General features: G+C 45.2%; 1 protein-coding gene across 1 annotated transcript in view; it reads right to left on the reverse strand.

Moving 5' to 3' along the window:
* Positions 1-14,893, reverse strand: part of SORCS2 (sortilin-related VPS10 domain containing receptor 2) — a gene marked incomplete at its 5' end in the record, with an annotated part of 92,216 nt that overhangs the window by 32,630 nt on the left and 44,693 nt on the right. The window contains 4 exons of the mRNA XM_015406426.1: positions 2,238-2,424; positions 7,772-7,943; positions 9,807-9,935; positions 14,246-14,379. Of these exons, the coding sequence (XP_015261912.1) occupies positions 2,238-2,424; positions 7,772-7,943; positions 9,807-9,935; positions 14,246-14,379 (622 nt within the window). The remainder of the gene's footprint in view (positions 1-2,237; positions 2,425-7,771; positions 7,944-9,806; positions 9,936-14,245; positions 14,380-14,893) is intronic.

Here is a 14,893-nt window from a genome sequence, read left to right on the forward strand (position 1 = left end):
ATTCCTGGAGGGGGTGGGGTATCCCCGATGTGATGATGTCACATTGGGGACGTCCGCCGCCGCCCCCACCCGCCCGTGTGCCAGATCTCCAGAAACGGCAGTTCCCTGCACTTAAAGGAGCCGGCGTTTCCCTTTTAAATGTAGGAGCCGGCGTTTCCCCTTTAAGAGCAGCCACATTGCCCTTTTAAGAGCACGAAGCTGGCATTTCCCTGCAAGCTTGCGGAGATCAGGCTTGGGAGGAAACACGGGTTCCACACACTTAAAGGGAGAGAGATGGGTGGCTGTGGGTGTTGGGGGTGGGGCTTCCCCCGCCGGCCATCTGGCCGGCGGCAGGTAGAACCCCCCACAGAACAGGGGACCCCTGGCAAACCGGGGGGTTTGGCAACCCTAGTTTAGATAGGAGAATGTTTGGACTGTTCCCTTCATTTTTTTGTTACTTTGATTATGCATCCGATTGCCTATATATGAATTTGAATGAATTTCGTAAATACCTATATGGTGATTATACTTATTGCACACAATTTATATTTTTATTAAATACTGATGCATTTATTGTATGTTTATACACGGTGTATTCTATTGTTTTGTACTTATTCCATCGTGGTCCCTGTTTTGTTGATGTTCAACCTCCAAAGCAGCCATTTTCTCTGGGGGAACTAATCTTGTCTGTCTGGAGATCAATTGTAATAGCACGAGACCTCCAGGTGTCTGGAGGGTGGCAACAAGTGTTTGGGCAGTTACGGGCCAAAGGTGGTATGATGAGGCAGTTTTGTGCTCCTAAATCTCCTTTTTTTAAAAAATTGTACTTTACAGCAGCTGTGAGGAACTGCCAGTTTGGTTGGAGAAGGGTTGTTCGACCTTGTCAGCTTCTGCTCTTCCCCCGACATAAGTTGCTCCCCTGAAGCAGCTATTAACTCTGCAGGGGGGGAAATAAATATTTTTACTCCTGTGGAGATAACAGCCGCTTTTTGAGAAGGGGAGTGCTTACATTGGGGAAATGGCTGTCATGAAGTACACAAAAACGAACAGCTCCCTTACATCTTGTTTAGTGGTGATGTGGTTAGACAGTCTAGGATACGGGAGACCTGGGTCCGAATTCCCACTCTACCATGGAAGCTTGCTAGTTGAGCTTGGGCCAATCACACATGCTCAGCCTAACCGACTTCACAGCATCGTTATGAGGATAAAATGGAGAAGGGGAAAATGTTAAACCGAAACAGAAGTGGGGGGGGGGAAGCACCAAAGTTGGGTACCCAAAGGTTGGGTGAGAGAAAAAAATATTTTGAGAAATAAAATATTTGTATTTGTTATAAAGTGCATTGAAACGAAACTTTAAAAACGAAGAAGAAGGAGGAGGAGGAGAAGGAGGAGGAGGAGGAGGAGATTGGATTTATACCCCGCCCTTCACTCAGAGTCTCAGAGTGGCTTACAAACTCCTTTCCCTCCCCCTCCCCACAACAGACACCCTGTGAGGTAGGTGGGAAAGAGAGAGCTCTGAGAGAACTGCTCTTTCAAGGACAGCTCTGACAGAACTATGGCTTGCCCAAGGTCATCCAACAGCTGCAAGTGGAGGAGCGAGGAATCAAACCCAGTTCTCCCAGATTAGAATCTGCCACTTCACCAAATTGGCACAATCCGTCCTGGAAGTGGCAAATATTTGAAATAAGTTCATTTCAATATTTATAGGTTAAAACCTTGAACCAATAAAACAGGACCAATAATTCAAAATAGCTAGGTAGATAACTTTGAATGACATTAAAACAGGACCAAACACGTTTCGGCCTCCAAGGCCTGCCTCGGAGTTCAGTTTTTGTATATACATGTACACTATGCCTCGGTCATAAGAACACCTTCCTCAGAGTAAGCCCCAAACAGACTTACCTTCATAGGATTGCTCCCTAAACAAGCAATTTTAGAAATATCGCTACTAATTATTATTAGGGCTGCCAAGTCCCCCTTGGGGGGCAGAAAACCCCCCGCCCCAGAGGCCCATCCCCCAACACCAAGGAATCGGGCCCCGGGGGGATGGTTTTCCCTTGTATGGCCGTGGCCCCGCCCCCAGCATGCCCGGCGTCATGACGTCACTTCCCTGTGACGTGCATGCGGCGCGCACGCCAGGATCCGCATGGGAGTCCCCCGCCGGCAAGGTAAGTGCCACTTGGCAACCCTAATTATTATTATCACTGAGTCTAAGCAGAGGGGAAATGAAGGGGGGGGGGTGGAAGCTCAGGACTTACAGTGAACCTGAACAAACACAACTGCCTCCTCTCGGCCTGCTGCGTTCTCTGCTGTCACCGAAGCACGGTAAACCCCGGGATTCTCATAGCGGTGTTGAATGGGCTCATCTGCCAGTGTGAGGTTCACGTACATGGCCTTAAAGCCGTCTCCATGGTCCACTTGGTATTTCGTATTTACAATATCTCCCTGTGAAAAATTGAGAGCATCCAAAATAAGAATTCCGAAAATTTAGTTCCATGACAAAACCTGGCAATGTGACACAAACAAAATCAGAGATCGGGAGATAATTACTGTCGGCTCTTTTACTGTACTGAACACTTCTCTCTTTTTAAAAACAAGAGATGGCCAGTGGGTTATTAAAAAACACCTGCTCAGAAAAGGGTCTGAAACAAAAACTATTCTCTGTCTCATCTGCATTTCTTCTGCTTGTTTATATGAGAACTTGTTTTGTAGTAACATATTTTCGTTGACAACTGGAATGCCCAACGAAATTTGCGATGCATGCTCAAAGCAAATTTTTGCAAAGTACACCCATGTGGCTAGAAACCATGCTCCACAACTCTAAGAGTCAAAGCAGAGGTATGGTGAGTGGAGGAGAATTTACCAGAGCATCCCTCCACGACTCTCGCTCTTGACTTGCTGCTCACTGCGGTTCAACCACTGGTGTTCATTTGGGGTTTCCTTTCCTTTCTTAGACTGCTGCTCATGACCCTGGGTACTGGTGATGTTGTAACTAGGGATGGGCACGAACCAGGAAAATGGAGGTTCACGGTGGTTCGTGGGGTCTCACGAACCACAGTTCGCAAAACCTCCACAAATGTTTCCATTTAGCAAACCGGTTTGGGTTCATGATGTTCGAGCAGCTTCCAAGTGGGGGGAGCGAAAGTGATGCAAGCCAGTTCAGCGATCTGCTTCCGTTCTGCTAGTTCAGTGATTCCTTTTGCTCCCCCAGCCGCAGAAGCCACAGCAGTTCTCACAAGTGAGCTCAGAAGGCATGCCTTCTGACAGCTCGCTCGTGTTGCACTGCGGCAGCAGCATGACTCGTGCAAGTCAACTCAGAAGGCATTTAAATGCCTTTTGAGCTCACTTGCATCGCGCCACCTCAAACCCTCTTACCAACCGAACGAACCACGGCAAAACCACGGTGATTCATGAGTGGTTCGTGAACAGCACAACTTCACGAATTGTCGATTGAAAATGCACAAACCAGCCCGGTTTGTCACAAAATTTGGTTTGTAATTAAGTTTGTGCCCATCCCGAGTTGTAACTCTGGCACCCACCAGTTCCTGTCAAGTGACTCTGATGTCACGTGACTTCCTGTCATGCAGCTGCAGCTTCATGGGTCCCATGCTCAGCAGTCCTGGGAGTGGAAAAGCTGAAATCCACTGGCTTAGATGGGCTGATGTTTTCACATGTTAAGCACCCCAGAGAGCACAATCCCCAAATCTGAAGTACAGAATTTCAGCAGAACAAAATTAACCCTTCAGTGTCAACCCTCTCCATCCTCAACGTCTCCTGTGGTCAGGTACCAGGTGCACTTATGCAGTCAACCTCTTTGAAGAGCCTCTGTAGAATGGATGAAGAGACACGTCCACAAGGAGCAACAAAGAGGAGATCTTCCATGCAGTGATGAGTTAACTCTGTTCATCTGCTCAGTTGCTGGAGGGCACTCAGAATGTATAGGTCTCCTGGGAGAATGCCTGATTTGCCTAAACTGTACTGTCTTGCTTGAGTGTATGAAGAGCCTGGGATTGCTCCTGGACCAGGGCTCTTTTTGTAGAAAAAGCCCAGCAGGAACTCATTAGCATAATAGGCCACACCCAGCAGCAGAAACTCATTAGCACATTAGGCCACACCCATGACAGCACAGCTCATTAGCATATTAGGCCACACCCCCGTGTTACCAGAAGTGTGGATATCCAACCACACCCATCTTTTGCTTCTTATTCTGTTTACCTTGTTTGTTGTCAAAACCCAGGGCCTTTTTTTGTAGCAGGAACTCCTTTGCATGTTAGGCCACACACCCCTACTGTAGCCATTCCTAATGAGTTTCTGCTGTTGGGTGTGGCCTATTATGATAATGAGTTCCTGCTGGGTGTGGCCAACTTGCGAGCCAGCCGGAATTCCGTTCCTGTGCGTTCCTGCCCCAAAATAGCCCTGTCCTGGACCATGTGTCAGCTAGCTGCCATTTTTTGCTTGTTTCCCTCCCTGTTCCCGCTTGCTCGCAGCTCAGCGGCTTGCAGTAAACATTGCTTGGGAGACCATGGGAGCCAGCTCTGCCAGACGGCGCTATCTGTCTGGCCTTGTGAGGAAGGGAGAGCTTGGGTTCCACCTCGAGTGTGAATCTTACTGCTCTCATGTAACCCTGCGAGTCTCCTGCTCATTTTGTAATCTCCCGCCGGGAGAATTCCCCCGCGCGCACTCGGAGTTCATTTGCTTAGCCATTTGCCTCGTCCTGCTATATGTAGGGATGTTTCCGCCCCATGGTCATTCCTAACAATAATCCTGTAGATAGGATACCAGTTTTGTACTCTAATAAAGCATAACGCGTCTTAGGAAACGTGTGTGGAGAGCAGGCTAATGAGTCCCCCTAGCTCTTTTTCTACGAAATGACCCCTGGTGGAGAGTTACTTGCTGTGAAACCTGACACCATGCTCCCCCCCTTTTTTTTTTGAGAAAGTCAGGAGTACTTTCTGCCTGATCTGACAGCTCTCTTCTCTCTTTGCTGCACTGACCCATGCATCATATACCTCCAGATCACAATGCAGTAACCTGCTTTATGTTAGGCTGCCCTTGAAGGTAACACAGAAACCGCAGCAGGTGCAGAACACTGCAGCATAGTTCCTGGCTGATGGGAGCCATTATCTGCAAATCACACACCATTTTAAAAAACCCAACAACGCTGGATTTATGTGTAGATTCAATTTAAGATACTGGTTTTGACCTATAAAGTCCTTTACGACTACATATTTGAAGGACCATCTCTCCTGCTATACGCTGATGCAGCAGCTGAGGTCTGCCTCATGTCATCTATTAGCGATTCCCAGGGCTATTTTTGGGCAAGAACGCACAGGAACGGAGTTCCGGCTGGCTCCTGAGTTGGCCACGCCCAGCAGGAACTCATTAGCATAATAGGCCACACCCAACAGAAGAAAATCATTAGGATTGGCTACATTAGGGGTGTGTGGCCTAACATGCAAAGGAGTTCCTGCTACAACAAAAGGCCCTGGGTTTTGACAACAAACAAGGTCAACAGAATAAGAAGCAAAAGGTGGGTGTGGCTGGATGACCACACTTCTGCGAACATGGGGGTGCGGCCTAATATGCGAATGAGTGGTGCTGTCAGGGGTGTGGCCCAATATGCTAATGAGTTTCTGCTATTGGGTGTGGCCTATTATGCTAATCAGTTCCTGCTGGGCTTTTTCTACAAAAAGAGCCCTGATTCCCCTTTTTCAAGAGGTACATCTGTCCTCTCTCAGGGCCACGTATTTCTTCAGAGTCACCCCTCTTGTAGAATGACTTCACAGAGGAGGAGTGCAGATGGCCTCCTCTAGCAGGATTTCAAAAGCTGTGTAAGGTTGGATTACTCCTGCAGGCCTCTGAAAGTTGAAGTGGATCGCTGATATGCTGTGCCCTGGACCAGAAGATGGCAGCTATTTTGTTTCTTCTGAACCTCCGAGGTGGAGATTGGCGTTCTTCAGAATTATGAGGCCGAAGGCATATACCGTCAAAGCTAAATGTGGGCAAATTCATCCTGCTCAGATCTTGAGGTTTCTACTGCAGTTGCATGAATAAAATTGCACGAGCTTCAAAGTTTGTATGTTTTTTTGTTAAAGTGACCTTTAGTGATGTTTTTGGTTGTCTTTGTTCCTAGTGTCCTTTACCGTTCTGTGCCAAAAAGCAGCAGGATACATAGGTTTAGGCAAACATATAAAGAGAGTTTTCCGTTTTCTGAAAGTTCTCTTTTGAATTCCTATGCTGCAATATATGTCCCCTGGGAAATGCAGTGAAGAACATTTGTTTTTTTCTGCCTAAATGTTTTCACTATTTAAAAAATAAATTTTAAAAATATCTACACTAGAAGGGTGAACAAATACACATGATGAAAATCTGTTACTTCCAGGGAAGAGGGAGTTTTTATGGTTTTTACTTTTTTTAAGAAGAAGAAGAGAAGAATAAGAGATTGGATTTATACCCTGCCCTTCACTCAGAGTCTCAGAGCAGCTTGCAAAATCCTTTCCCTTCCAATCCGCACAACAGACTCCCTGTGAGGTAAGTGGGGCTGAGAGAGTTCTGACAGAAACTGCTCTTTTTCAAGAACAGCTCTTATCAGAACTACAGCTTGCCCAAGGTCATCCAGCAGCTGCAAGCGGAAGAGTGGGGAATCAAACCCGGCTCTCCCAGATTAGAGTCCGTGCACTTAACCACTACACCAAACAAAGATAACCAAAAACCACAAACTTTTAAAAGTTATTTTAAAAACACATCTTTGAAATCTTCTCTGTACGAGAGCACAATAATTGTCACTTATTCTCCAACAGCTTTGCAGAAGTGACAGATTTTACTCTTACAATTGGAAATTGCCCAAGGAACTCCCTGAACACTGCAGCCAGAGTCCTCGTTGGGGCCAGCTATTGGCAGAATGTGAGCCCTTCATTAAAGCAATTGCACTGGCTACCAGTACATTCCTGAGCCCATTCAAGGTGTTGGTTCTAACCAGGGCTCTTTTTGCAGGAAAAGCCCAGCAGGAACTCATTAGCATAATAGGCCACACCCAACAGCAGGAACTCATTAGCATATTGGGCCACACCCCTGACAGCACAGCTCATTACCACATTAGGCTGCACCCCCATGTTACCAGAAGTGTGGTTATACAGCCACACCCACCTTTTGCTTCTTATTCTGTTTACCTTGTTTGTTGTCAAAACCCAGGGCCTTTTTTGCAGCAGGAACCCCTTTGCATGTTAGGCCATACACCCCTAATATAGCCAATCCTAATGAGTTTCTGCTGTTGGGTGTGGCCTATTATGCTAATGAGTTCCTGCTGGGCGTGGCCAACTTGGGAGCCAGCCGGAGCCCCGTTCCTGCGCGTTCCTGCCCAAAAATAGCCCTGGTCCTAACATTTAAAGCCCTTCATGGCTTGTGAAGGACCATCTCCTGCTCAGGGATTAAGATCACAGGGAGAAGGCCCTCCTGACTGCCCCTCCAATCAAAGAAGTACACAAGAGAGGACCTTCTCAGTGGTAGCCCCACGATTATGAAACAACCTACCCAGGGAGGTGTGCCTGACCTCCTCACTTTTCAATCTTTAGGTGGCAACTGAAGACAGTTTTATTTAGCACTGCATTTCGTCACGTTTACCAGCTCTCCTGAGAAGAGACCTTAAATTTTGGTTTCATGTTTTTTAATGTATTTTATTCGATGTGTTTGATGTATGTTCGTAAGCCGCCTTGAGCTCCTTAAGGGAGAAAGGCAGCCGACAAACGTTTTAAATCAATCAATCAATGTTAACAAAAAATAAAACTTTGACTACCTGATCTTGTTGGACAATGAAGGAGACACTTTCTCCCGGCTTAACTGCCAGGCTGTCCCCTTTGACGCTGATCTGCAATCGTTTGGGAGCGGTGACCGGACACGGGTGTCGAGACACGTTTTGCTGTAAATCCACACCACCCTCACACACGTTAGAGATAACTTTGCGATACCTGTAGGGGAAACAAAGGCAGAGACACATGTCTGGATGCCGAACAGGGCTGGCTATCAGAAGACTGTCCATCTCATGCCCAGGATCTAGTACGTCTGATCCTGCGAGATCGGGCCATTCAGTGGCCAGGCGGTGAGGCAGGCAGTGCTGCTCGGCGATGGCTTCTCGAGGGCAGAGCAAGGCCCAAGAAGAAAGTGAGGAAAGAGGTCAATGTGGGATTGGTAAGTCAAGCTGAAGAAAGTTCTAAGAAGGCTGCCTGAGCAGGTAGAGCAGAGATTCATCTGGCCCATCTTGTTACCTCCTTATTACCATCTGTACCATGGTCTTTAATCTCTGAGAACACAGAATGATAACCGCCTTGGTTTACCCAAGGTAAAGCTAAAGGTAAAGGTTCCCTTGCTTGAAAGCCAGTCGAGTCCGACTCTAGGGTTGCGGTGCTCATCTCCGTTTCAAAGCCGAAGAGCCAGCGCTGTCCGAAGACGTTTCCGTGGTCACGTGGCCGGCACGACTAGACACCAAGGCGCACGGAACGCTGTGACCTTCCCACCGAAGGGGTACCTATTTATCTACTTGCAATGTCTTGCTTTCGAACTGCTAGGTTGGCAGGAGCTGGAACTAGAGACGGGAGCTCACTCCATCATGCGGCAACCTGGGTCTTGAACTGCTGAACTACTGACCATCCACAGCCTGAAGTTCAGCGTCTTAACCACTTGAGCCACCACAGGGATAAGTAGGTATTATTAGGTGCTGGTGTGAGTTCTGGGAATGGGATTCCCGGTATTTTTGTTGTTGTTGTTTTTAAACTCAAAGTGCACACAATTCAGATTGTGGACAAATTACAAGGGGAGGAGGATGTTGCGCTTTCCCCCCCATATACTTTCCCCCCACCCTGCAGAGCTATTTGCCCTGCTGGGCCAAACGTAACATGTACCTGTTTTAGAACTTTAATGTCTCCCCAGTGGGCCAAACTTTAGCTCCACAGGGAGAGCTTGAGGTAGGAAAACGGTGTGAAGAGAAGGTCTGAAAACCCCTTCCCGCTTGCTACAGTCTTGATCTGATTGGAGGTTGTGCACACCTACTTAAAAAACAAAACCAAACCTGACTGGAGTCCCATTGATGGGGCTTCCAGAATTACATCTCACTAGGCTTAGGGAGTTCACTAGTGCCACAAGATATCTGTCATCTGTATATCACATGTTATTCTGCCCTTCCTTCAAGCTCATTCCATCCACAAAATGCAAATTACAGGTTTATGCAGCCTCAGTTTGCCTCAGGATTGTACAGGGAAGGGACAGGGAGGTTAACCCTTCAAACTCCACTCAGTGTCACTATTCAGAACTGGCCTCCCTGCTGTGTTCTTCATATTTTAGAAAGGAAAAATGCATATTTTAAAGGACACATCTTTTCTCCTTTAAAATGCTAACAGCAGAGCAGGGGAGATAACTTCAAATAGAAAAACTAGGCAGAAGTTGAAGGGTTAAAATCCCTCTCTCTTCCCTGCACAACCCAAAGCAAATTGAGGCTGCACAACCCTACAATTTTCATTTTATAGATTTTTAAACTTCATCGTCATCTGGGCTGCTGGGACGCCTTTGCCACAAACTTCCTCAGTCAAAACACTTCTCCCACAACTTAAGACATCCATCTATAAAGGCGGGAGGGTGTTTGATATGAACTGGAGAATACTTTTCACGCTAAAAATGGTCTAAGAACCAATCTGCTTTCTTCAACCAGTGATGGGTAACATTACCAACCCTTGCACACCTGTTTAGAAAGACAATCAATGCGACAACTACATAAAGGTTGGAATGAGACACACGAGGACACTTTTCACCACAACACACATGCATACCCAGCCACTTACCCTGTGCTGCTTCTGTATTCGTGTCCTAACAGACAGTCTTCAGGAGGCATTTCTGGGTGAAACCAAAAGTCAGCAAAGCATGTGCTAGACTCAGATTTTAGCAGCGCTGAACGCTCAAACCCATAATCACTACAGGACAACAACAAAGATTAATTGTTCAACAGACTGATCTTTGCTGGTAGGTGAGCTGTATGTCAAAACTGGACTGTGTTAATTGGATAAAACTCCTGACTTAAACCTCTGGCATAAAAAACTATGGAGAACCTACATAATGGCCAAGCTCTCTGACAATATTAACCAACTCAAACATCCTCTCTCTTCTTCTACTTTCTCGGCTGTCTGGTTTCCTATTCTAGAATATCTCATTTCACAAGAAACCATCCCTAATACAATTAATGACCTTTCCTTGGAACCTTTACCTTTTTTTACACATTTTAAAACTTAGATTCATTAAAAATATACCATTCAGACATGCTGTGTTCTTCATATTTTAGAAAGGAAAAATGCATATTTTAAAGGACACATCTTTTCTCCTTTAAAATGCTAACAGCAGAGCAGGGGAGATAACTTCAAATAGAAAAACTAGGCAGAAGTTGAAGGGTTAAAATCCCTCTCTCTTCCCTGCACAACCCAAAGCAAATTGAGGCTGCACAACCCTACAATTTTCATTTTATAGATTTTTAAACTTCATCGTCATCTGGGCTGCTGGGACGCCTTTGCCACAAACTTCCTCAGTCAAAACACTTCTCCCACAACTTAAGACATCCATCTATAAAGGCGGGAGGGTGTTTGATATGAACTGGAGAATACTTTTCACGCTAAAAATGGTCTAAGAACCAATCTGCTTTCTTCAACCAGTGATGGGTAACATTACCAACCTTTGCACACCTGTTTAGAAAGACAATCAATGCGACAACTACATAAAGGTTGGAAGGAGACACACGGGGACACTTTTCACCACAACACACATGCATACCCAGCCACTTACCCTGTGCTGCTTCTGTATTCGTGTCCTAACAGACAGTCTTCAGGAGGCGTTTCTGGGTGAAGCCAAAAGTCAGCAAAGCATGTGCTAGACTCAGATTTTAGCAGCGCTGAACGCTCAAACCCATAATCACTACAGGACAACAACAAAGATTAATTGTTCAACAGACTGATCTTTGCTGGTAGGTGAGCTGTATGTCAAAACTGGACTGTGTTAATTGGATAAAACTCCTGACTTAAACCTCTGGCATAAAAAACTATGGAGAACCTACATAATGGCCAAGCTCTCTGACAATATTAACCAACTCAAACATCCTCTCTCTTCTTCTACTTTCTCGGCTGTCTGGTTTCCTATTCTAGAATATCTCATTTCACAAGAAACCATCCCTAATACAATTAATGACCTTTCCTTATGGTAAAGCTTTTTACTGCTACTTATGTCGTTTAACGGCATGGAATATCTTGGTTAATCACTATTAGGTTCTATATAAGCTATAGGTCAATTTCCTTATGAAGGTTTCAACTTTACCATCGTTTATACTAGCTAACATTTGAATTTCATTGTGCTTTATATCTGAGTCATGATCATCCTGAACAGTATCTATGTACTCTGTATATGACGGTGAAATGGCAATAAAATGTATTTTGAAAGAACACTGGGCTGTGTAACACTGGCCTAGAACCCATTCAAGCTGCCTGTGGTGATAAGAACATAAGAGACGCCAATGTTGGATCAGGCCAAAGGCCCATCCAGTCCAACACTCCGTGTCACACAGTGGCCAGAAATACCAGGTGCCATCAGGAGGTCCACCAGTGGGGCCACGACATTAGAAGCCCTCCCACTGTTGGACCCCCAAGCACCAAGAAGACAGAGCATCACTTGCCCCAGAGTCCCTATCTATACCTTGTGGCTAAGAGCCACTGATGGACCTCTGTTCCATATGCTTATCTAATTCCCTTTTGAAGCCATCCATGCTTGTAGCCGCCACCACCTCCTGTGGCAGTGAATTCCATGTGTTAATCACTCTTTGGGTGAAGAAGAACCTCATTTTATCCGTTCTAACCCGACCGCTCAGCAATTTCATGGAGTGCCCACGAATTCTTGTATTGTGAGAAAGGGAGAAAAGTACCTCTTTTCCTACCTGCTCTATCCTATGCATAAACTTAGAAACCTCGATCATGTCACCCCTCAGTCGTCGTTTCTCCAAGCTAAAGAGCCCCAAGCGCTTTAACCTTTCCTCATAGGGAAAGTGTTCCAACCCTTTTATCATTCAAGTTGCCCTTTTCTGCACTTTTTCCAAAGCTATAATATCCTTTTAAGGTGTGGTCCATGGAGACGCACAGCTGACATCTTGTGTTGCCCCACTGGAAGAAGCGTCATGCACGGTCTCTTGGTCCTGAAACAAGCCTGGAAGCTTCAGTACAATCAGCCCACCTAGCATCCCAAGAGGTAACCTGGTAAAAACAGACTCTTTCAGGAGGGATGTCTGGTCTCTCTTTTCTGCAGCATGCAATGGCCTATCAAGCATTATTTGGGGACTAGTCCAAGCCTGAATCGCAAGATTCCGTGCTCGGAGGGCAGCGGCCACTGAAATGTTATGAGATACAAGATGAAAACAAAACAAAAAATGCATGTGCCCAAATTTTAACACCAATAATCAGTGAATTTAATAACAGTAAGACATATAAAGTACTCAGAACAGATTTTCTGTAAACAGCAGGTAGAAATTCACTGGTAAAGTTGAATATAGGTAGAAATTCACAGGTGTAGTTTTCCCACAAACAATTTGTCATAAATTCAAAAAAGTCCTTGATCTGTAAGGATGTAGTAGTGTTTCTTGCCAGCTGACTGAACGGACCCCTGGTTCTAAATCCGTTTCAATAATTTGTTTTTCAAGAATCATGCTGGATTCAACATTTCAAAGGTACATGTAGACATCCATAAGGTTTCCCTCTAATGAAAATGGTGAAATGCTTCAGAATTTTGAAGGGAGGCTCCAAGAAATGAGAGATTCTGCAGTGGGAATCACTGAAGATTGCTGTATTTGAATATGCTTTACCAGTAAATTTCAACCTGTTGTTTATGGAAAATTTGTTCTGAGTATCTTATATGTCTTACTATTATTACAATTCATTGATTATCACTGCAGTGCTATGGACTGCTTCTATCATGGAGGTGGAATGGTACAGTGGTACAGGCTGAATGGTCCCTGATATGAGTTCTGATTATACTACATACCAGCTATGTTTGTGCCTGCAAAAGACATCCGCATGCAGGAAACAAGAGCTGATTCATGCTATCTGTTACGTATTCATGGTACAATTTGCATCTCTCTGGAGTCAGCCTCAAAAGTCCAATAGATTCTGACTGGCCAGGGTTACAGAGCAGACCTGAGGTTTAATTAGAGATGTGAAGGCCCGGAAAAAACCCGGAAAAATTTGGAAAAAATCCGTTCCCCCCCCCCGTTTTTTTCCTGAAGCCTTTTTTGTTTTTTTCCGAAAAATTGAAAAAAGAAAAAAAAATTGATTATGAAACATTTTATTTTAACATGATGAATAAAATATTTTAAGATATGGTATCAGATTGATCTAATTTCTGTGCACTGAGGACAAGCAAGTCCTAGGTTACCAACTGAACTCTCCAATGCAAGAACAAGATGCATTTCTTCCTTTAGGAGGTGCGATTGTCAGAAGAAAATAAAAAAGTTTCAGTTTTGTTTTTGCATGTGGGTGGGTATTCTCTTTGTAATAATTGTTTGGATACACTATATTTTTAATATGCTAGTTGTTGATAATTTCATGCCAAGTAAAAATGTCCATAGTCATATTTTATGTTCCTAAAGTAACAGAATGACTTTCAATCTAGAAAAGACAAAAGAAATGCTAATGTAGCATTTTTTTAAAAAAAATTCCAAAAATTTCCATTTCCCCCCGAAAAAAACTGGAAAATACCCGGGTTTTTTTCTGAGCTTCAAAATTTCCGGAAATTTTACATCTCTAGGTTTAATTCATTGGAAAAGGCAGCATTGAGTTCAAAACATTTTGAAGCTTTGCTACTATAATGAATAGTGGTGTGGTATGAAATGCTTTATTGTCACATCATGTGGATTTCTCCTCGAGGCCCTTGTAAGTTCCTGCGGTCCTTCCCGAGTTTCACTGGATGTGTCCGCGATAAAGCGGAATGCTCAGTTTGGGAAAGGGAGGAGCCAGCCAGGCTAAACTACCGCTTTGAAGGAAAGAAAGTGTGTGCAGTTAGCTGAACTCCACATGAAGTGAACTGCTGGCCAATCATTCTCATTGGCCTTTGACGGGACAAAGTTGGAAACAGTTTTGTTTTTTTTCAAAATGAGTGCAAAGCCGCCTCTTCTCAAAGGAACGCAGCCGTGTTCAGTATGCCCAGGACTCGTCTCAGGGTCTCCTCCAGAACCACCACAAAGATCCAGAGAAAGGCTCACCATAAGAAATCAGAATGGCGACACTCACAAACTTTAGAAGTGAGTGCTGACATAAAGCTTCTCCCTTTTATGCACCACGACGAACTCTTCCTCTTCCGAAAACTCCTCTGCTGACCCATGATGCAGCGGTCACCCTGAAATATTAAAATGTCAACTCTCACAGCTATCAGGTACATAAGAACATAAGAACATAAGAGAAGCCAATGTTGGATCAGGCCAATGGCCCATCCAGTCCAACACTCCATCACACGGTGGCCAGAAACACCAGGTGCCATCAGGAGGTCCACCAGTCGGGCCAGGACACTAGGAGCCCTCCCACTGTTGCTCCCCGCCCAAGCACCAAGAAGACAGAGCATCACTTGCCCCAGCCTGAGAGCTCCTATCTATACCGCGTGGCTAATAGCCATGGATGGACCTCTGTCCATGCTTGTAGCCGCCGCCACCTCCTGTGGCAGTGTATTTCTCCTTGTGCCAGGCTGAGAGATACACATTTGTTTGGGAATTATATTTCAGAATTATTTTTTTGATGTTCTTAGGCCCCGGTCACACGAAAGGTTTTGGGCCGGGAGAGGGACGGATCGGGGGCGCAGCAAAGAGACGCGATCCCACCGCAACATCTGGGAAACGTTGCGCACCTGTCCCCGATCC

The sequence above is a fragment of the Gekko japonicus genome, unplaced genomic scaffold (genome assembly GCF_001447785.1).
Source record: "Gekko japonicus isolate JY-2015 unplaced genomic scaffold, Gekko_japonicus_V1.1 scaffold3279, whole genome shotgun sequence".
Classification (NCBI taxonomy): domain Eukaryota; kingdom Metazoa; phylum Chordata; class Lepidosauria; order Squamata; family Gekkonidae; genus Gekko; species Gekko japonicus.